General features: G+C 48.6%; 1 protein-coding gene across 6 annotated transcripts in view; it reads left to right on the top strand.

Annotated features, from left to right (window-relative positions):
• The window catches only part of gatad2ab (GATA zinc finger domain containing 2Ab), a 156,840-nt gene that overhangs the window by 121,817 nt on the left and 19,071 nt on the right, over positions 1 to 15,952 (top strand). For 3 of the 6 annotated variants that reach the window (XM_070859549.1, XM_070859552.1, XM_070859550.1), the window contains exons 4-6: positions 5,142 to 5,271; positions 6,881 to 7,012; positions 10,717 to 10,806. In XM_070859549.1, the coding sequence (XP_070715650.1) occupies positions 5,142 to 5,271; positions 6,881 to 7,012; positions 10,717 to 10,806 (352 nt within the window). The remainder of the gene's footprint in view (positions 1 to 5,141; positions 5,272 to 6,880; positions 7,013 to 10,716; positions 10,807 to 15,952) is intronic. The other 3 variants (XM_070859553.1, XM_070859554.1, XM_070859551.1) reach the window with 2 other exon arrangements.

Raw genomic sequence — 15,952 nt, 5'->3', positions numbered from 1 at the left:
CTTCGAATAGTGCCGTGGGATCTTTTACATCCACCTGAGAGGGCAGGAGGGGCCTCGGCTTCAACTCCTCCAAAAGACGGCCCCTCCGACAGTGCAGCACTCCCTCGGTACTGCCCCTCCGACAGTGCAGCACTCCCTCGGTACTGCCCCTCCGACAGTGCGGCACTCCCTCGGTACTGCCCCTCCGACAGTGCGGCACTCCCTCGGTACTGCACTGGGAATGTCAGCCTGGATATTTGTGTTCAAGTCCCTGGAGCGGGGCGCGAACCCACGACCTTCTGAAACAGAGGCGAGAGTGCTCTGAGCCACTGGCTGACGAGATACCTACCTTAGCCATGGCACGTACTGCGCATTGGTATTCTGGGATATCCGTGTACTTCAGTGCCGTGACTTGTCTGCCTTGGTGCATATACTGCTGCAGTTCACATGAGGTTAATTGTTACGGTAAAACAGGATGTTTATAATCTGCGTCAGGACGAGCATTATCGACATTTCCTGCATATTAAAAAAAGGGAGACATTTCGATCTGAAGTGCCTCCAACACCTTTTACCGCTATTGACGTGCTGAGCAAGGTCAGGTGCTTTGTAATGAGCCCCAACGGGCTGGGTTCGCGAGACCTGGCGTACTCTATAAATCACCATGTTGTATCCTCTTGATATGCCCTGTTTACAAATGTTGTGGTTTGTGGGGTTGAACAGTGGCTTTATTGTTTGGGGGCTTGCCCGACATGGAAGAGTCATAGAAGCATAGAATTTTACAGCACAGAATGAGGCCATTCGGCCCATCGAGTCCGCGCCGGCCGACACAGAGCTATCCAGCCTAATCCCACTTTCCAGCTCTCTGTCCGTAGCCCTGCAGGTTACTGCACTTCAAGTGCACATCCAAGTACTTTTTTAATGCTATTAGGGTGTCTGCCTCTACCAGCCTTTCAGGCAGAGAGTTCCAAACCCCCACCACCCTCTGGGTGTAAAAACTTCCCCTCAAATCCCCTCTAAACCTCCCCAATTACTTTTAGTCTAATCCTCGTGCTACTCAGTAGAGATGCGGTGTCGCGATGGGGGACACATGGCAGTCAGAAGGTTGAACGTAGAGCTGGTCCTCCGTCAATTCAAACGTTAAACTCCCCTCTGCCAATTAAAGTTTCGTAAAGGTTACCGTTAGCATGAAAATGACGATGTTGTTCTGTGATGTGTGGATCTCTGATGGTCTGAGCTGATTATTGCCACGGTGGTACTTCTGTTAGGAATAAGTGTCTGTATTCCACAAAATAAAGCGTCCATTTAAGTTTAAAAAAAATTATTGGGATGTGGGCGTCGCTGGCAAGGCCGGCATTTATTGCCCATCCCTAATTGCCCCTTGAGAAGGTGGTGGTGAGCCGCCTTCTTGAACCGCTGCAGTCCGTGTGGTGAAGGTGCTCCCACAGTGCTGTTAGGGAGGGAGTTCCAGGATTGTGACCCAGCGACGATGAAGGAACGGCCGATATATTTCCCAGTCAGGATGGTGTGTGACTGGGAGGGGAACGTGGAGGTGGTGGTGTTCCCATGTGCCTGCTGCCCTTGTCCTTCTAGGTGGTAGAGGTCGCGGGTTTGGGAGGTGCTGCCAAAGAAGCCTTGGCGAGTTGCTGCAGTGCATCTTGTAGACGGTGCACACTGCAGCCACGGTGCGCCGGTGGTGGAGGGAGTGAGTGTTGAAGGTGGTGGATGGGGTGGGGGGGGTGGTGGCCAGGCAAAGGGACTGCTTTGCCCTGGATGGCCTCAAACTTCTCGAGTGTTGTTACAGCTGCACCAATCCAGACAAATGGAGAGTTTTCCAGCACTCTCCTGACTTGTGCTTCGTTGGTACTCGAGAGTCATGAAAGACACTATGCAAAGATGTTTGGGTTTTTCATGTTATTTTCTCAATTGTCTTGTGTAGTGAAATGAATCATTTACTTGAAAACTTTTCCTAGAGCAGCAAATTCCGACAGAGCTTGGTGTTTATTTTAGTGTACGTGCCTCAAACCTCAACATATAAACAGGCCTTGGGTTCTCCGAGTTGCACTCTGCCGTTAGTTAACCTCACGTTCAGGCGCAGAGTTTTCTCAGACAGGAGCTGCTGCTTGCCGACTCTCCGAACTGAGGAGGATATCAAACAACAACAACATGCATTTATACAGCACCTTTAATGTCGCAAAACATCCCAAGGTGCTTCACAGGAGTGATACAAGACAAACAGATACATTTGACACCGAGCCACAGAGGAAGAAATTGCAGATGATGATCAAAAGCTTGATAGGTTTTAGGAGCAACTTAAATGAGGAGAGAGAGGTGGAGAGGTTTAGGGAGGGAGTTCCAGAGCTTGGGGCCCAGGCAACAGAAGGCACGGCCACCAATGGTGGAGTGATTATAATCAGAGATGCTCAGGAGGGCAGAATTAGAGGAGCGCAGACATTCGGTGGGGGGTTGTGGGGCTGGAGGAGATTACAGAGATAGGGAGGGGTGAGGGCCATGGAGGGATTTGTAAACAAGGATGAGAATTTTGAAATCAAGGTGTTGCTGAACCGGGACCCGGTGCGAGTTAGGACACGGGCTGCAGAGTTTTGGATGACTTCAAGTTTACATAGTGTAGAATGTGGGAGGCCAGCCAGGAGTGCGTTGGAATAGTCAAGTCAAAGGTATGAATGAGGGTTTCAGCAGCAGAAGAGCTGAGGCTGGGACGGAGGTGGACGATGTTACGGAGGTGGAAATAAGCGGTTTTAGTTATTCATGGATATGTGTCTGGAAGCTCATTTCAGAGTCAAATATGATGCCGAGGTTGCAAACAGTCTGGTATAGTCTTAAATACTAGGGAGAGGGATGGAGTCGGTGTTTAGGGAACACAGTTTGTGGCAGGGCCAAAGACAATGGCTTCGGTCTTCCCAATATTTCATTGGAGAAAGTTTTGCCTCATACAGTACTGGATGTTGAAGAAGCAGTCTGACAATTTAGAGACCATGGAGGGGTCGAGAGAAGGGGTGGGGAGGTAGAGCTGGGTCTTGTCAGCGTACATGTGGAAACTGACTTGTGTTTCGGATGATATCGCCAAGGGGCAGCATATAGATGAGAAATAGAAAGGGGGCCAAGGAAAGATCCTTATCAGTTGAAAACGAAGTGTTGGCCAAGAGCCGCAAGGTTTCAGGGGCGCTCAGTCCCCCAGAAGCTTGAGGCTGTCACAAACCCGGCAATTATTCCGTGTAGTACAACGTTTAGCAGTAATGAGATAAATGTGTGTGTGTGAAGAATTACAAGTGCTTCCCCTCCGCCCCCCCCAGATGAGCATGTTGGAAGATTTTCTCTCGTAACTGCGTCGTGTTTCTGTGAATTTTCTTGTGCACAAAATAGTTTTGAGTCGGTTTAATGAAAAGTTCCAAGTAAATTTTCGAAATTCCTTCGTTGAGGTCGTTTTTTTTTTTAAAAATGGCTTTTCAAAGTATTTGTTCGTGTGTGCGTCACAGTGCGGTCCTAAATTCACCGAGCTTCGCAGACCGAGGCCTGCGAGGGAGAGGCGGCTGAGCGGGTGGGAACCTGACTTGCTCTTTCCTGCCTGTTCGATGGGCTCCATTTTGTTTCAGTACCTGAACCCTACCTCCCTTCACAAAATGAAGGCAATGTGTCACAGACCAGTTCCAGCCGGCTGTTGCCATGGGTTCCACTGGGGGGCGGTCATGTGACAGAGGAAGGGAAATGCCAAAGTCACGTGACAACTTTTTTTTTCTCCCTCTGTCCTCTGGTCCAATTAACATACAGGAAGTTTACTTCGCAGTCACTTCGACGCAAGGATGCTGTGTCTGAGCTAATGGGGTGGCGTCATCTTGGCCAGACCCTATTGATTATCCTAAGCAGTGTTGTCTGTAGGGAATAGCAAAACAATGCGATGTGCCACATCATATGAGGCTTCTGTGAACATGCTGTTGGCCATTACATTTCGTACACGTCACCCGTTAATTGATAATATTCATGAACTGTAGAAGAAACATCAGGACCAGTATTTAACTTTCAAGGAAAGTTCTTTTTAAAATAAAGAAACCTGGCAACTGTAATTGTTATCTGCAGACTTTGCAATGTGGGGTAATGAGAAAGGCGAGATCAAATCGACAAAGATCTCTAGCTGTGGGCTGCAGGTAATATCCCCCTCGTACCCTACTCCCACCCCACGTCCCCTCACAGTGAGGGTCTCGGGCTTTGCCTGTGTTGGTGCTGATGTCCATGTGGGCAGTCAGAGTATGAACCCCACACATGGGTCAGCGGCTGTCTGTGGGGATGAGGAAGGGAGATGTACACAGCCCGTCACAGCTTGTATTCGCTCCAAAATATTAGTGAAATGAAGCAAGGATCAACACAGATAAACGCACACTCTCCATACCTGTGAGCAGCCCTGTGTGGGGAATCACTCTCCCTTCTCTCTCTCTCTCTCTCTCTCCCCCTCCTCCTCCCCCTTTCCAGGTCTTTCTTTCCCCCACCCCACACCCCCCTCTCTCTTTCTCTTTCTCCCCCTCTCTCTTTCTCTTTCTCCCCCTCTCCACACCTCCTCCCCCCCTCTTCACACATCCCACTCCCCCTTCTCTCCCGTCCGCCCTTCCCCCCAATATCTCGGCTCCCTCTCTCGTTCACCCCCTCTCGCTTAACAACCCCCCTCTCTTCACCACCCTTTGTCATTTCTCACCCCCCTCTTCCCCCCCCCCCCCGGGCTCTTCCTCCCTCCCCTCCCCTCCCTCCACCTCCCCCACCCCAAAAGAATAATTCTGGTTGTGTAGTGAGTGCCCCGTGGTGAGCATATTCAGGCGGGTGTGGCCCCAGGCCGTTGAGACTGAGGATCATTGTGTGTAAATCCAGGATTTTGGAAAATCTTCTTTAGCCAGAGTGGAAGCTGGATAAGGCCATGAGGGAGCCAGAGATAGAAGGATATGCTGATAGGGCGAGAAAGACCAGTTGGGCCAAATGGCCTGTTTGTGCTGTAAATTCCGCGTGTTGGGAGGGGCATTGTTTGTCAAGTGCGGGATGGGGAGAAATCGTGGCTACTGTTTGCGGGAGCCAGAATGTCGTGCGCTCGGGCTGGGGGTTTGAAAGTTTTGATGGTTCGGTTTTCCAGTGCCCTGTTCAAACTGCAGTCCAATCTCTTTCAGTGAAATGAAGAAGGGAAAGCGCTCCCCATCTCCGGATATCATCGTCCTCTCCGACAACGAGCCCTCAAGCCCCAGGATGAACGGGCTCTCAAAAGACCCAGTGAGGACGGCAAATACGAACGATATCATGGTGAGGCTTAACAAGACCAGTCGCTTCAGTTTATACAGGTGCAACATACAGAATCCGGAATCCCGGAATCCGGCATGGTGAGGTCCAAAATGTGGCATGGATTCGGTCCCGAGGATTCCGGACTTCAGACTATTGATTTTCTTGTCTGAAATCTGGAAAACCCCAAAAACCAGCATGGACTCAGTGCCAAGGATTCTGGATTTCAGACGTTCCACCTGTATACATTCTTCCTCTTATCTTTTTTTAATAAACTTCTGATTTGCATTATGGGACGAATCCGATGGCTCTTTCGAAGAGCCAGCACAGGCACAGTGGGCTGAACGGCCTCCCTCTGCTCCGTACGATTCAGCTCGTGTGTTTCCTTGTTCAAGCTGGTTCCATTAAAATGTAGTTAAATTTCTGGAACACATTTTTCTCTCCTTTCTCTTTCCCCCCCCCCCCCCCGATCGGATTACATATAATATCCCAGTTCTTGGCTGAATACAGCTCTGATTCCACAGGCACCTGCTACGGAACCTGACTCTTCTGAGAAAACATTTTCAACAACTGTGAACACTTTTTCTTTAACCAGCCATTTCCATTTCGTTATTCACGCTCCTGATTGTCATCCAATGATCCCCCTGCTGGAAAGTGCATACTGACTGGGCGTCGTGTGCAGACAGGAAGCAGGTGATGCCCCCGCAGCCGAATAGCCTGCTAACGCTGGTCTAGAAACTCGCACGTGAAGGCCCTCCTTAAAAGAGCCTCAAGGCTGCCTGGTGCCGATGAAACTGTAGCCCAGCAATGACTTACCGGCCTCTGGAGAAGCTATTGCACCAGAGTGGGGCTGAGAATAATGGTGTTATCCTATTTCCAACAGTGCCACTGAGGGTCACTATTGATCCGGGGCCAGACACTGGCACGATCCGTGAGAGCAAGTCGTCTTCCTGGCTCGGAATGTTGCACAGTGCACGGGTATAAAAATAACGTAGACGCTCTTTGGAATTCTCTACCCCAGAGGGCTGTGGATGCTCAGTCTTTGAGTATATTCAAGAAAGTGGTTGATAGATACTTAGACTCGAGGGGAGTCGAGGGATATGGGGAGCGAGCAGGAAAATGGAGTTGAGGTTGAAGATCAGCCACCTTATTGAATGGTGGAGCGGGCTTGAGGGGCCGAATGGCCGACTCCTGCTCCTATTTCTTATGTTCTTGTATGCAGGGCGTTGCAAGTTCCCCATCTTTCCCCCCCGCCCCCCACAAAAAAAAAATTGAGTTTGATTCCCAGTCTTTGTTAAATAAGCTGCTGTCTGCTAAGTGGCGTTAAGGGGTGTTGCAATTGGTGCCAGTTCCCCTGACCGAGGGAAAATCTGCCAGGGTTCCTGCTCCCAATCACTATCCAGTGAAACTCACTAGAAATTGTGCGATCGGAGTCTGTGATGCTGCCTCTCTCAGTCGAATAACCCGTCGCCACTGAATGACCAGGCTTGCACATGACGAATGGTCACTTGGGCAAATTGACCCAAGGCTTGTGGAATTGTACCCCAATGCCCTTAGATGGGCAGGGTGGTGGGAGGGAAACTGACTACTGGATTTTTTTTTTGTTAAAGTAACGCTGGCCTTCTCCTTTCAGAAGAGCAGCCCCGAGGAGCGAGAGAGAATGATCAAGCAGCTAAAGGAAGAGCTGCGGTTGGAGGAGGCCAAACTTGTCCTGCTTAAGAAACTCCGACAGAGCCAAATTCAGAAGGAGACCATCACCCCGAAGGTATCAGTGTTGGTGTCTGTGTTTCTCCCGTGTGCAGTCGTTCCCCACCCCTCCCGTTGTTGGCACACTCTCAGTAAGTTGAAGCCCGGCAGCTCGGGGTATCGTTCTTCATGGTAGCTGCACACGGCCTCCTCCAACACGGGAAGCGGTGGAGGCAAACAGCTTGGCTGCTTTTGAAGGGAGACTAGACGCGTGCACGAGAGAAAAAGGACGAAAAGAGATGCTGGGAGGCTGAGGAGAGGCCGATGGAATGGGAGGAGGCTCCTGTGGAGTATAAACACCAGCACAGACTAGATGGGCTGAATGGCCTGTTTCTGTGCTGCTGGGAGGAGAGCTGACTTTAGAAGCACCCCCATACAGTTCCTTTTATTTTGAGACTAGATTAAAAACACTAGGAGCTGACCTATTTTATTGTCTTGAATTTCAGTCTTGCTCTGTTGACTGAAGGCTGCGTACTCCTGCCTCTTGTATTTGACATGAAGTGCAATTGTTAAAATGTAAAGGAACGCTCGACTTTAGAACTCAGGGTTAGTGGATCCCCGTAAGATTACTGCAACCATCCTCTGCACCCCGACGTGCTTAAAGCGCAATCGTGGACCAGGCTTGGGAAAACAACCAGGATACTTTCTCCCTGTTACCTCCTGCCCCCCAAACTGCTATCCAATAATTTCTGTGGAAAGTGCGCGCGCGGATGGGAAGTTCAGAGCGGGATTCGGTGTGGCTGCGATGACCCCCCATGGACGAATAGCCGGGTAACACTCGGTGTCCGAACTAACACCTGGAGCCGGAAAAAAAACTTAAAAGCCTGCTGCACGTTCATCCCACCAAAGTGTTCCGTGTGGCGTGGAGAATGCCCACTGGATTTTGGAGAAATTAGTTCCTGTGTCTTTTACAAACCGCAGCTTGTGTGTGCCAGGATGGACCCTGGCAGCTCTGTTTGTTCGACACCCTGACAGAGGGCTGTGTGGGGAGGGGGGCATGGCCTGTTAATGGGTTTGGAGCAATGATGATCCTCCATCCTCCCTGTTGCTGACTATTGATTTTAAAATGCATTTCCAAAATCTTGAATTGTCTCTTGTTTCAATTCTAACCTGTTACTGCAGACTCCTATTAACTCGTTAAGAGGTACAAGTGTATTTATGCAATGCAGAAGAAAATTCCGCATTATTTTTGAGTTTGAAGCAGTTGCAACGATTTCTGCGGTTTGCTTCTGGTATAACCTCTCCCAGCTAAAAGGTTTGGGTTTGAACCTGGGCTGCCAATTCAGCGGGCCATGGTCACAGTTGTTGGCATTTATTTTAACATGGGGACCAGCTGCCCCCTTGCGACCACAGCCCAGTACTGCAGCCATCTTGTAGATCAGACCAGCACACGATTACTGCGCCGTGGGCACATAGCGCCCAGACAATTCTTCTCTTCCCCCCACCCCCTCACCCCCTTTCTCCCCCCCCCTGCCCCTGCCCCACCAAGCTAATTGTACTTTTTGTTGCAGTCTTAGTTATAGGAACAGGAGGAGGCCATTCAGCCCCTCAAGCCTATTCCGCCATCCAATTAGATCATGGCTGATCTGTATATTAACTCCATCTACCCGCCTTGGTTCCGTAACCCTTAATAACCTTGCCTAACAAAATCTAGCACACACAAATCAATTTGAAAAGAAAATTCAACCAGTCTCTCCCAATGTTATCCCTAATTTGTTTGGAGTGCGCTGCCCCTTCAAGGGGTTTTGTGGTCCATTCGCAGTTTTGGGCAAGCGCGAAATTTAACGTTCCAGGTTGTGCGGAACCGACAGCTGCGTGGCTTAGAGGGAACATTGGGGTCTCCGACTTGTCTCGGTTGTTAACGGTGGTATGTGGCTATCCATACAGACCAGAATGTCCTGTGATCAATCTCTGGAGTGGCATTGATCGGGGGGGCGGCGAAAGGAGACTACGATTGGCCTCAGGATCTTGAGGTTTAAGGAGGGGAGAATTAACAGAGGCTCTCGCACCTGATCCACTGACTCCCCCCCCCCCCCCCCCCCCCCTTCCTGCTGGGAAACACATGAGGGCGAGGGTTGGCCTCGCTTGTAACACTGTATAGCATGGCAATACTCGCTGTCTGGGCACTCGCACAAAGAATGGCCACTGCATGTGTCTCTTGTCCCCCTATAATCTGTACCTCAGCAGGAGTCTGAGCTTTCGGGGGTGGAGCAACCCAGAGAGAAACTAGAGAACTAATGAGGGGGGGAGGAAGATGGGGACTTCACCCCTCCGCAACCTTATAAGAAGCTGGAGTTTTGCATGTTACATGATGGAATGCCTATTGTCAAAGCCCAGGGGACACCTCTGTTGAACTGTTAAGTTGCTCAACCCGGTTCTCTTTCTCTGTGCCAACTGTTGCCTTATGAACCTTGCCATGACTTGCTTAAGCTGCATATGAAATGTTTGAAGAGATATCTGGTTCTAAAAACTGTAACCTGCTTCCTCGATCAATGTTTTATGGTCCTGTTGATGTGAAAGAGCCGTTACGTGCAATTTTGAGTTTCATCTTATTCTAACACTTAGATTTTTTTTTTACCTCGATTAAAACTACTCTCGCCCAATCTCATTTGAATTGGAACAAAGATCCCCTGTTTTTCTCTGTCCTAATGTTTAAAATGGTTGGAGATGCGATAAGTAGGTTTTCTTTTAAGGAGGCACTTGTTGAGCTCCCGAGTGAGATGGGGTGTGGCAGCGTATTTGGGGGGTGCCGAGGGAAGGAAGAGATGAGATTACCTCGTGGTGGGTAATCATGATCTCATGGAAATCGTTAGATTGTGGAATTTTCCCAGGTAGTTTACCGCCTCTGAAATTGGCCACAGATTTTTAACTCTCCCTTTCACTTGCCCTGAATTAGCTGGTGTGGCTGGGTAGTACACAAGGGTGCACCATCGAGTGAGTGGGGTGAAGGTGATGGGCCTCTGCTCACGTTTGATTCTGTATGTTCATTTATCACACAGTCAGGTGGGCACGGGTCAGCCCGCTGGTTTAGGGGTGGGGTCGTGAGCTTCTCGTATTCTCGGTCTTTTTTTCAATTTTTAACAAGAAAAATTTATCTCATTGGGGCAAGCAGAGCACAAGGAGGGTTTTCACAGGGAAGAGTTCATTCTCAGACTGGGACCTCGATTCAAAAATGAGTTGCCATTACCCGTGTATTGCTCGAACCAAGTGGGTTACCAACTGAGCCAAGCGAAGAGGGTATCTCTTGCCTGTTGAGGGTGCTGCTTAGTCGCAGAACCCCTGCAATGATTTGCTTTACCCTGTAGTTCCTACAGCTCCTCCTGTTAGCTGTCGGGTGATTCAAATGATGGAAGCACTGACTGGAGGAGATGTCAACTCAAGATCTAAAATCCGTGGACAGTCTGGGCGGAGCAGTGCTCAAGGCTGCTGCCTTTTTGAGACCAGAGATTGAATCAAATCTCAGCACAGTGGGTATGGCCCTTTAGAGTAAGTTGACACTATGTTGGAAATCTGATTGTGGGGAGCTTTATGAATGGTGAGAATCCATATTGCAGTTAGGCGCACTGCTCTCTCTCTCTTTCTATCCTGTCTGTCAGTCTGATTTGACCTGGGTGATTACAACAGGATATCTCTTCAAATGAGCAATAGACGTTTGCTTTGTGCCCCTGTGTTCCTCAGCTTTCTCACATGTATTTGTGCTTCTTTTCAATATTCTCTTCCCAGCCTGCTGTCTCGACAGGCACTGCCATGGCCACCCCACCCCCACTGGTCCGGGGAACGCTGCATGTTCCCGCTGGCAAGCCCAACTTTCAGGTCAGTGTAGCAACTGGGGCCTTGCCAGACTTTGGGTTGAGCATCGTGGGGGGAGGGGTTTGGAAACCGAGCGATTAAGGTGAGTTCTTGGTTGGGTGGATAGGGACAGGGCTGTAAGAGAATGGGCTGCTTCATCAGGATCTTGGGTCACAAGTCTGATCTGGGGAATGTCTAAAAATGGAACTTGGTTTTACAGCAAAGCGATAATGCAGCAAGAGAACAACTGGAGATTGCACAGTGCGTTGTAAGGCTGTAATTCCCCACTCAGAATCGATAAACTGGAAGATTGCACAGTCAGCAGAATCTTTAAAACGAATTGCAGCCTTCTAATCACCTCGTTATCCATTTTGCAGCAAATCGGAGCAGCGTCGTCGGTGGGATTTCAATAAGATGCAATCAGTCTGGTGACATTTTTCCACTTGGAACTGTGGAAGGACATCCAGCTGTGCAATTCTGGACTTGGGTTAGAACATAAGAACATAAGAAATAGGAGCAGGGGTCGGTCATTTGGCCCCTCGAGCCTGCTCCGCCGTTCAATAGGATCATGGCTGATCTGATCATGCACTCAGCTCCACTTCCCCGCCCGCTCCCCTTAACCTTTTACTCCCTTATCGCTCAAAAATCTGTCTATCTCTGCCTTAAATATATTCAATGACCCAGCCTCCACAGCTCTGTGGGGCAGAGAATTCCAGATTTACAACCCTCTGAGAAGAAATTCCTCCTCATCTCAGTTTTAAATGGGCGGCCCCTTATTCTGAGCCCTATGTCCCCTAGTTTTAGTTTCCCCTATGAGTGGAAATATCCTCTCTGCATCCACCTTGTCGAGCCCCCTCATTATCTTGTATATTTCAATAATATCCTCATTCTTCTGAATTCCAATGAGTATAGGCCCAAACCTACTCAACCTATCTTCATAAGTCAACCTCCTTATCTCCGGAATCAACCTAGTGAACCTTCTCTGAACAGTCTCCAATACAAGTATATCCTTCCTTAAATATGGAGACCAAAACTGTACGCAGTACTCCAGGTGTGGCCTCACCAATACCCTGTATAGTTGTAGCAGGATTTCTCTGCTTTGTGTGTGGAGAGAGCATTTCGAGCTGTTTGACAGAGTGACATCCTGGTGGGTACAGGTTGGTGGTAGATCGGTGATGATTAATGAAGGACATTGCACAGAAGTGGAGCATTTTAACTTGAGAGAGGTGCACTTTTGGGTCCGACATGCCAAATAAGCTTAGTGCCAACACTAGTTACATATTCTAACCGTGGAATAGAAGTAGCTGCCCTGCCCGGGTTTCTCAAATGTAATTGCTGCAGAAAACATTACCCATGGGCTTTCCCCTCGTCAAGGGTGTACGGAAGTATCGTGCTTATGTTATGGACCAGTAATCCAGGGGTCTGGACTAATGAACCAGAGACATGGGTTCAAATCTCGCCACGGCAGGTGGGGAAGTTAAATTCAATTAAATAAATCTGGACTATGAAGCGAGTATCAGTAATGGTGACCGTGAAGTTAGATTGTCGTAAAATCCCAACCGGTTCACCAATGTCCTTTTAGGGAAGGAAATCTGCTGCCCTTACCCGGTCTGGCCGATATGTGACTCCAGACCCACAGCAATGTGGTTGGCTCTTAACTGCCCCCTGAAATGGCCCAGCGAGACACTCTACTTAACCTGGGGGGGGGGGGGGGGGGGAAGCTCGCGTATTGCGAGGGGTGGGGGGGTGGGTGGACTAGCTCGCTTATCCCAGCAGTACAATCACACACCGGCATTTTTGCTTTGCCTAGTTTGCGTTATGCAGCGCAGTGAGCCGGAGAGGTCCTGAACTGCAGTGCATCTTGCTTCGGGACAGACTAATAGCCTTTCTTGGATGCAATTCACTGCACGTACTTAACAAGAGTTGATAAATTACAACTTTATTAAGTGAAATTAGCATTCTTTCCTTCCCTTCTCTCTCTCTCTCTCTCTCTCTCTCTCTCTCTCTCTCTCTCTCTCTCTCTCTCTCTCTTTCCTCGCCCCCCCACCCCTATATGATGCTCGATCCTATCGGCTGCTTTTGAAAATTAGTTCTCACTTCTAATGAATTGTTTATAAATCATAAAGCAAATCCTTCCCACACACCCGCTACAGCCGGTAAATCTGAATGGTGAACTGAACTTCCCACTAGACCCCAGCGGCAGTTATGGCCGTATAATCTGGGGTCATTCCAGCCAGTAAAGTCATTCTATGCAAGGTCTAATTATTCTATCATGGAGTTACCTCCTGGCCCTCCAACCTCTTGATCAATGTTTGCTCTGAGCTGTGGCCATGCGGCGATCGGGAAGACACTGCGCAGGCCGCTCACAAGCTGCTCCCTCTAACATGCCGCAAATGCAGCAAATTTCAAGGTACAGCACGCAAAAAAAAAAGAATTTAGTGGGAACAGTGCTCTTGATCCCATTTTTAAAGAGAAAGAGGTATCAGCTGTGGCTCAGTGGGCAGCACTCTTGCCTCTGAGTCAGAAGGTTATGGGTTCAAGTCCCAGTTCCAGGGACATGAGCACAAAAATCCAGGCTGACCCTCCCAGTGCAGTGCTGAGGGAGCACCGCACTGTCAGAGGGGCAGTACTGAGGGAGTACTACACTGTCAGAGGTGCCGTCTTTCAGATGAGACATTAAACTGAGGCCCCGTCTGCCCCCTGGGGTGGACGTAAAGCATAGAAACATAGAAAATAGGTGCAGGAGTAGGCCATTTGGCCCTTCGAGCCTGCACCGCCATTCAATAAGATCATGGCTGATCATTCACCTCATTACCCCTTTCCTGCTTTCTCTCCATACCCCTTGGTCCCTTTAGCCATAAGGGCCATATCTAACTCCCTCTTGAATATATCCAACGAACTGGCATCAACAACTTTCTGTGGTAGGGAATTCCACAGGTTAACAACTCTGAGTGAAGAAGTTTCTCCTCATCTCAGTCCTAAATGGCCTGCCCCTTATCCTTAGACTGTGTCCCCTGGTTCTGGACTTCCCCAACACCGGGAACATTCTACCCGCATCTAACCTGTCCAGTCCTGTCAGAATTTTATATGTTTCTATGAGATCCCCTCTCATCCTTTCAAACTCCAGTGAATACAGGCTCAGTCGATCCAGTCTCTCCTCGTATGTCAATCCTGCCATCCCGGGAATCAGTCTGGTGAACCTTCGCTGCACTCCCTCAATAGCAAGAACATCCATCCTCAGATTAGGAGACCAAAACTGAACACAATAATCTAGTTGAGGCCTCACCAAGGCACTGCACAACTGCAGTAAGACCTCCCTGCTCCTGTACTCAAATCCTCTCGCTATGAAGGCCAACATACCATTTGCCGCCTTCACCACCTGCTGTACCTGCATGCCAACTTTCAATGACTGATGTACCATGACACCCAGGTCTCGTTGCACCTCCCCTTTTCCTAATCTGTCATTCAGATAATCTGCCTTCGTGTTTTTGCCCCCGAAGTGGATAACCTTACATTTATCCACATTATACTGCATCTGCCATGCATTTGCCCACTCATCTAACCTGTCCAAGTCACCCTGCAGCCTCTTGGCGTCCTCACAGCTCACACCGCCACCCAGCTTAGTGTCGTCTGCAAACTTGGAGATATTACACTCAATTCCTTCATCTAAATCATTAATGTATATTGTAAATAGCTGGGGTCCAGCTCTGAGCCCTGCGGCACCCCACTAGTCACTGCCTGCCATTCTGAAAAGGACCCGTTTATCCCGACTCTCTGCTTCCTGTCTGCCAACCAGTTCTCTCTCCATGTCAGTACATTACCCCCAATACCATGTGCTTTAATTTTGCACACCAATCTCTTGTGTGGGACCTTGTCAAAAGCTTTTTGAAATCCACATACACCACATCCACTGGTTCTCCCTTGTCCACTCTACTAGTTACATCCTCAAAAAATTCCAGATTTGTCAAGCATGATTTCCCTTTCTTAAATCCATGCTGACTTGGACCGATCCTGTCACTGCTTTCCAAATGCGCTGCTATTTCATCTTTAATAATTGATTCCAACATTTTCCCCACTACTGATGTCAGGCTAACCGATTTATAATTACCTGTTTTCTCTCCCTCCTTTTTTTAATAAAAAGTGGTGTTACATTAACTACCCTCCAGTCGATAGACTATTGGAAAATGATCACCAATGCATCCACTATTTCTAGGGCCACTTCCTTAAGTACTCTGGGAGGCAGACTACCAGGCCCCGGGGATTTATCAGCCTTCAATCCCATCAATTTCCCTAACACTATTTCCCGCCTAATAAGAATTTCCTTCAGTTCCTCCTCCTCACTAGACCCTTGGTCCCCTAGTATTTCGGGAAGGTTATTTGTGTCTTCCTTCGTGATGACAGATCCAAAGTCTGTCATTTCTTTGTTCCCCATTATAAATTCACCTGAATCTGACTGCAAGGGACCTATGTTTGTCTTCACTACTCTTTTTCTCTTCACATATCTATAGAAGCTTTTGCAGTCAGTTTTTATGTTCCCGGCAAGCTTCCTCTCACTCTATTTTCCCCCTCCTAATTAAACCCTTTGTCTTCCTCTGCTGAATTCTAAATTTCTCCCAGTCCTCTGGTTTGCTGTTTTTTCTGGCCAATTTATATGCCTCTTCCTTGGATTTAACACTATCCCTAATTTCCCTTGTAGCCACGGTTGAGCCACCTTCTCCATTTTATTTTTACTCCAGACAGGGATGTACAATTGTTGAAGTTCATCCATGTGATCTTTGAATGTTTGCCATTGCCTATCCACCGTCAACCCTTTAAGTATAATTTGCCAGTCTATTCTAGCCAATTCACGTCTCAAACCACTGAAGTTACCTTTTCTTAAGTTCAAGACCCTAGTTTCTGAATTAACTGTGTCACTCTCCATCTTAATAAAGAATTCTACCATATTATGGTCACTCTTCCCCAAGGGGGCCTCGCACAACAAGATTGCTAATTAGTCCTTTCTCATTACACATCACCCAGTCTAGGATGGCCAGCCCTCTAGTTGGTTCCTTGACATATTGGTCTAGAAAACCATCCCTAATACACTCCAGGAAATCCTCCTCCACCGCATTGCTACCAGTTTGGTCCCATGACACTATGTCAAAGAAGAGCGGGGGAGTTCTCCTGGGTC

The sequence above is a fragment of the Pristiophorus japonicus genome, chromosome 18, assembly GCF_044704955.1.
Source record: "Pristiophorus japonicus isolate sPriJap1 chromosome 18, sPriJap1.hap1, whole genome shotgun sequence".
Lineage (NCBI taxonomy): Eukaryota > Metazoa > Chordata > Chondrichthyes > Pristiophoridae > Pristiophorus > Pristiophorus japonicus.
This window is presented reverse-complemented; position numbering and strand designations above follow the sequence as displayed.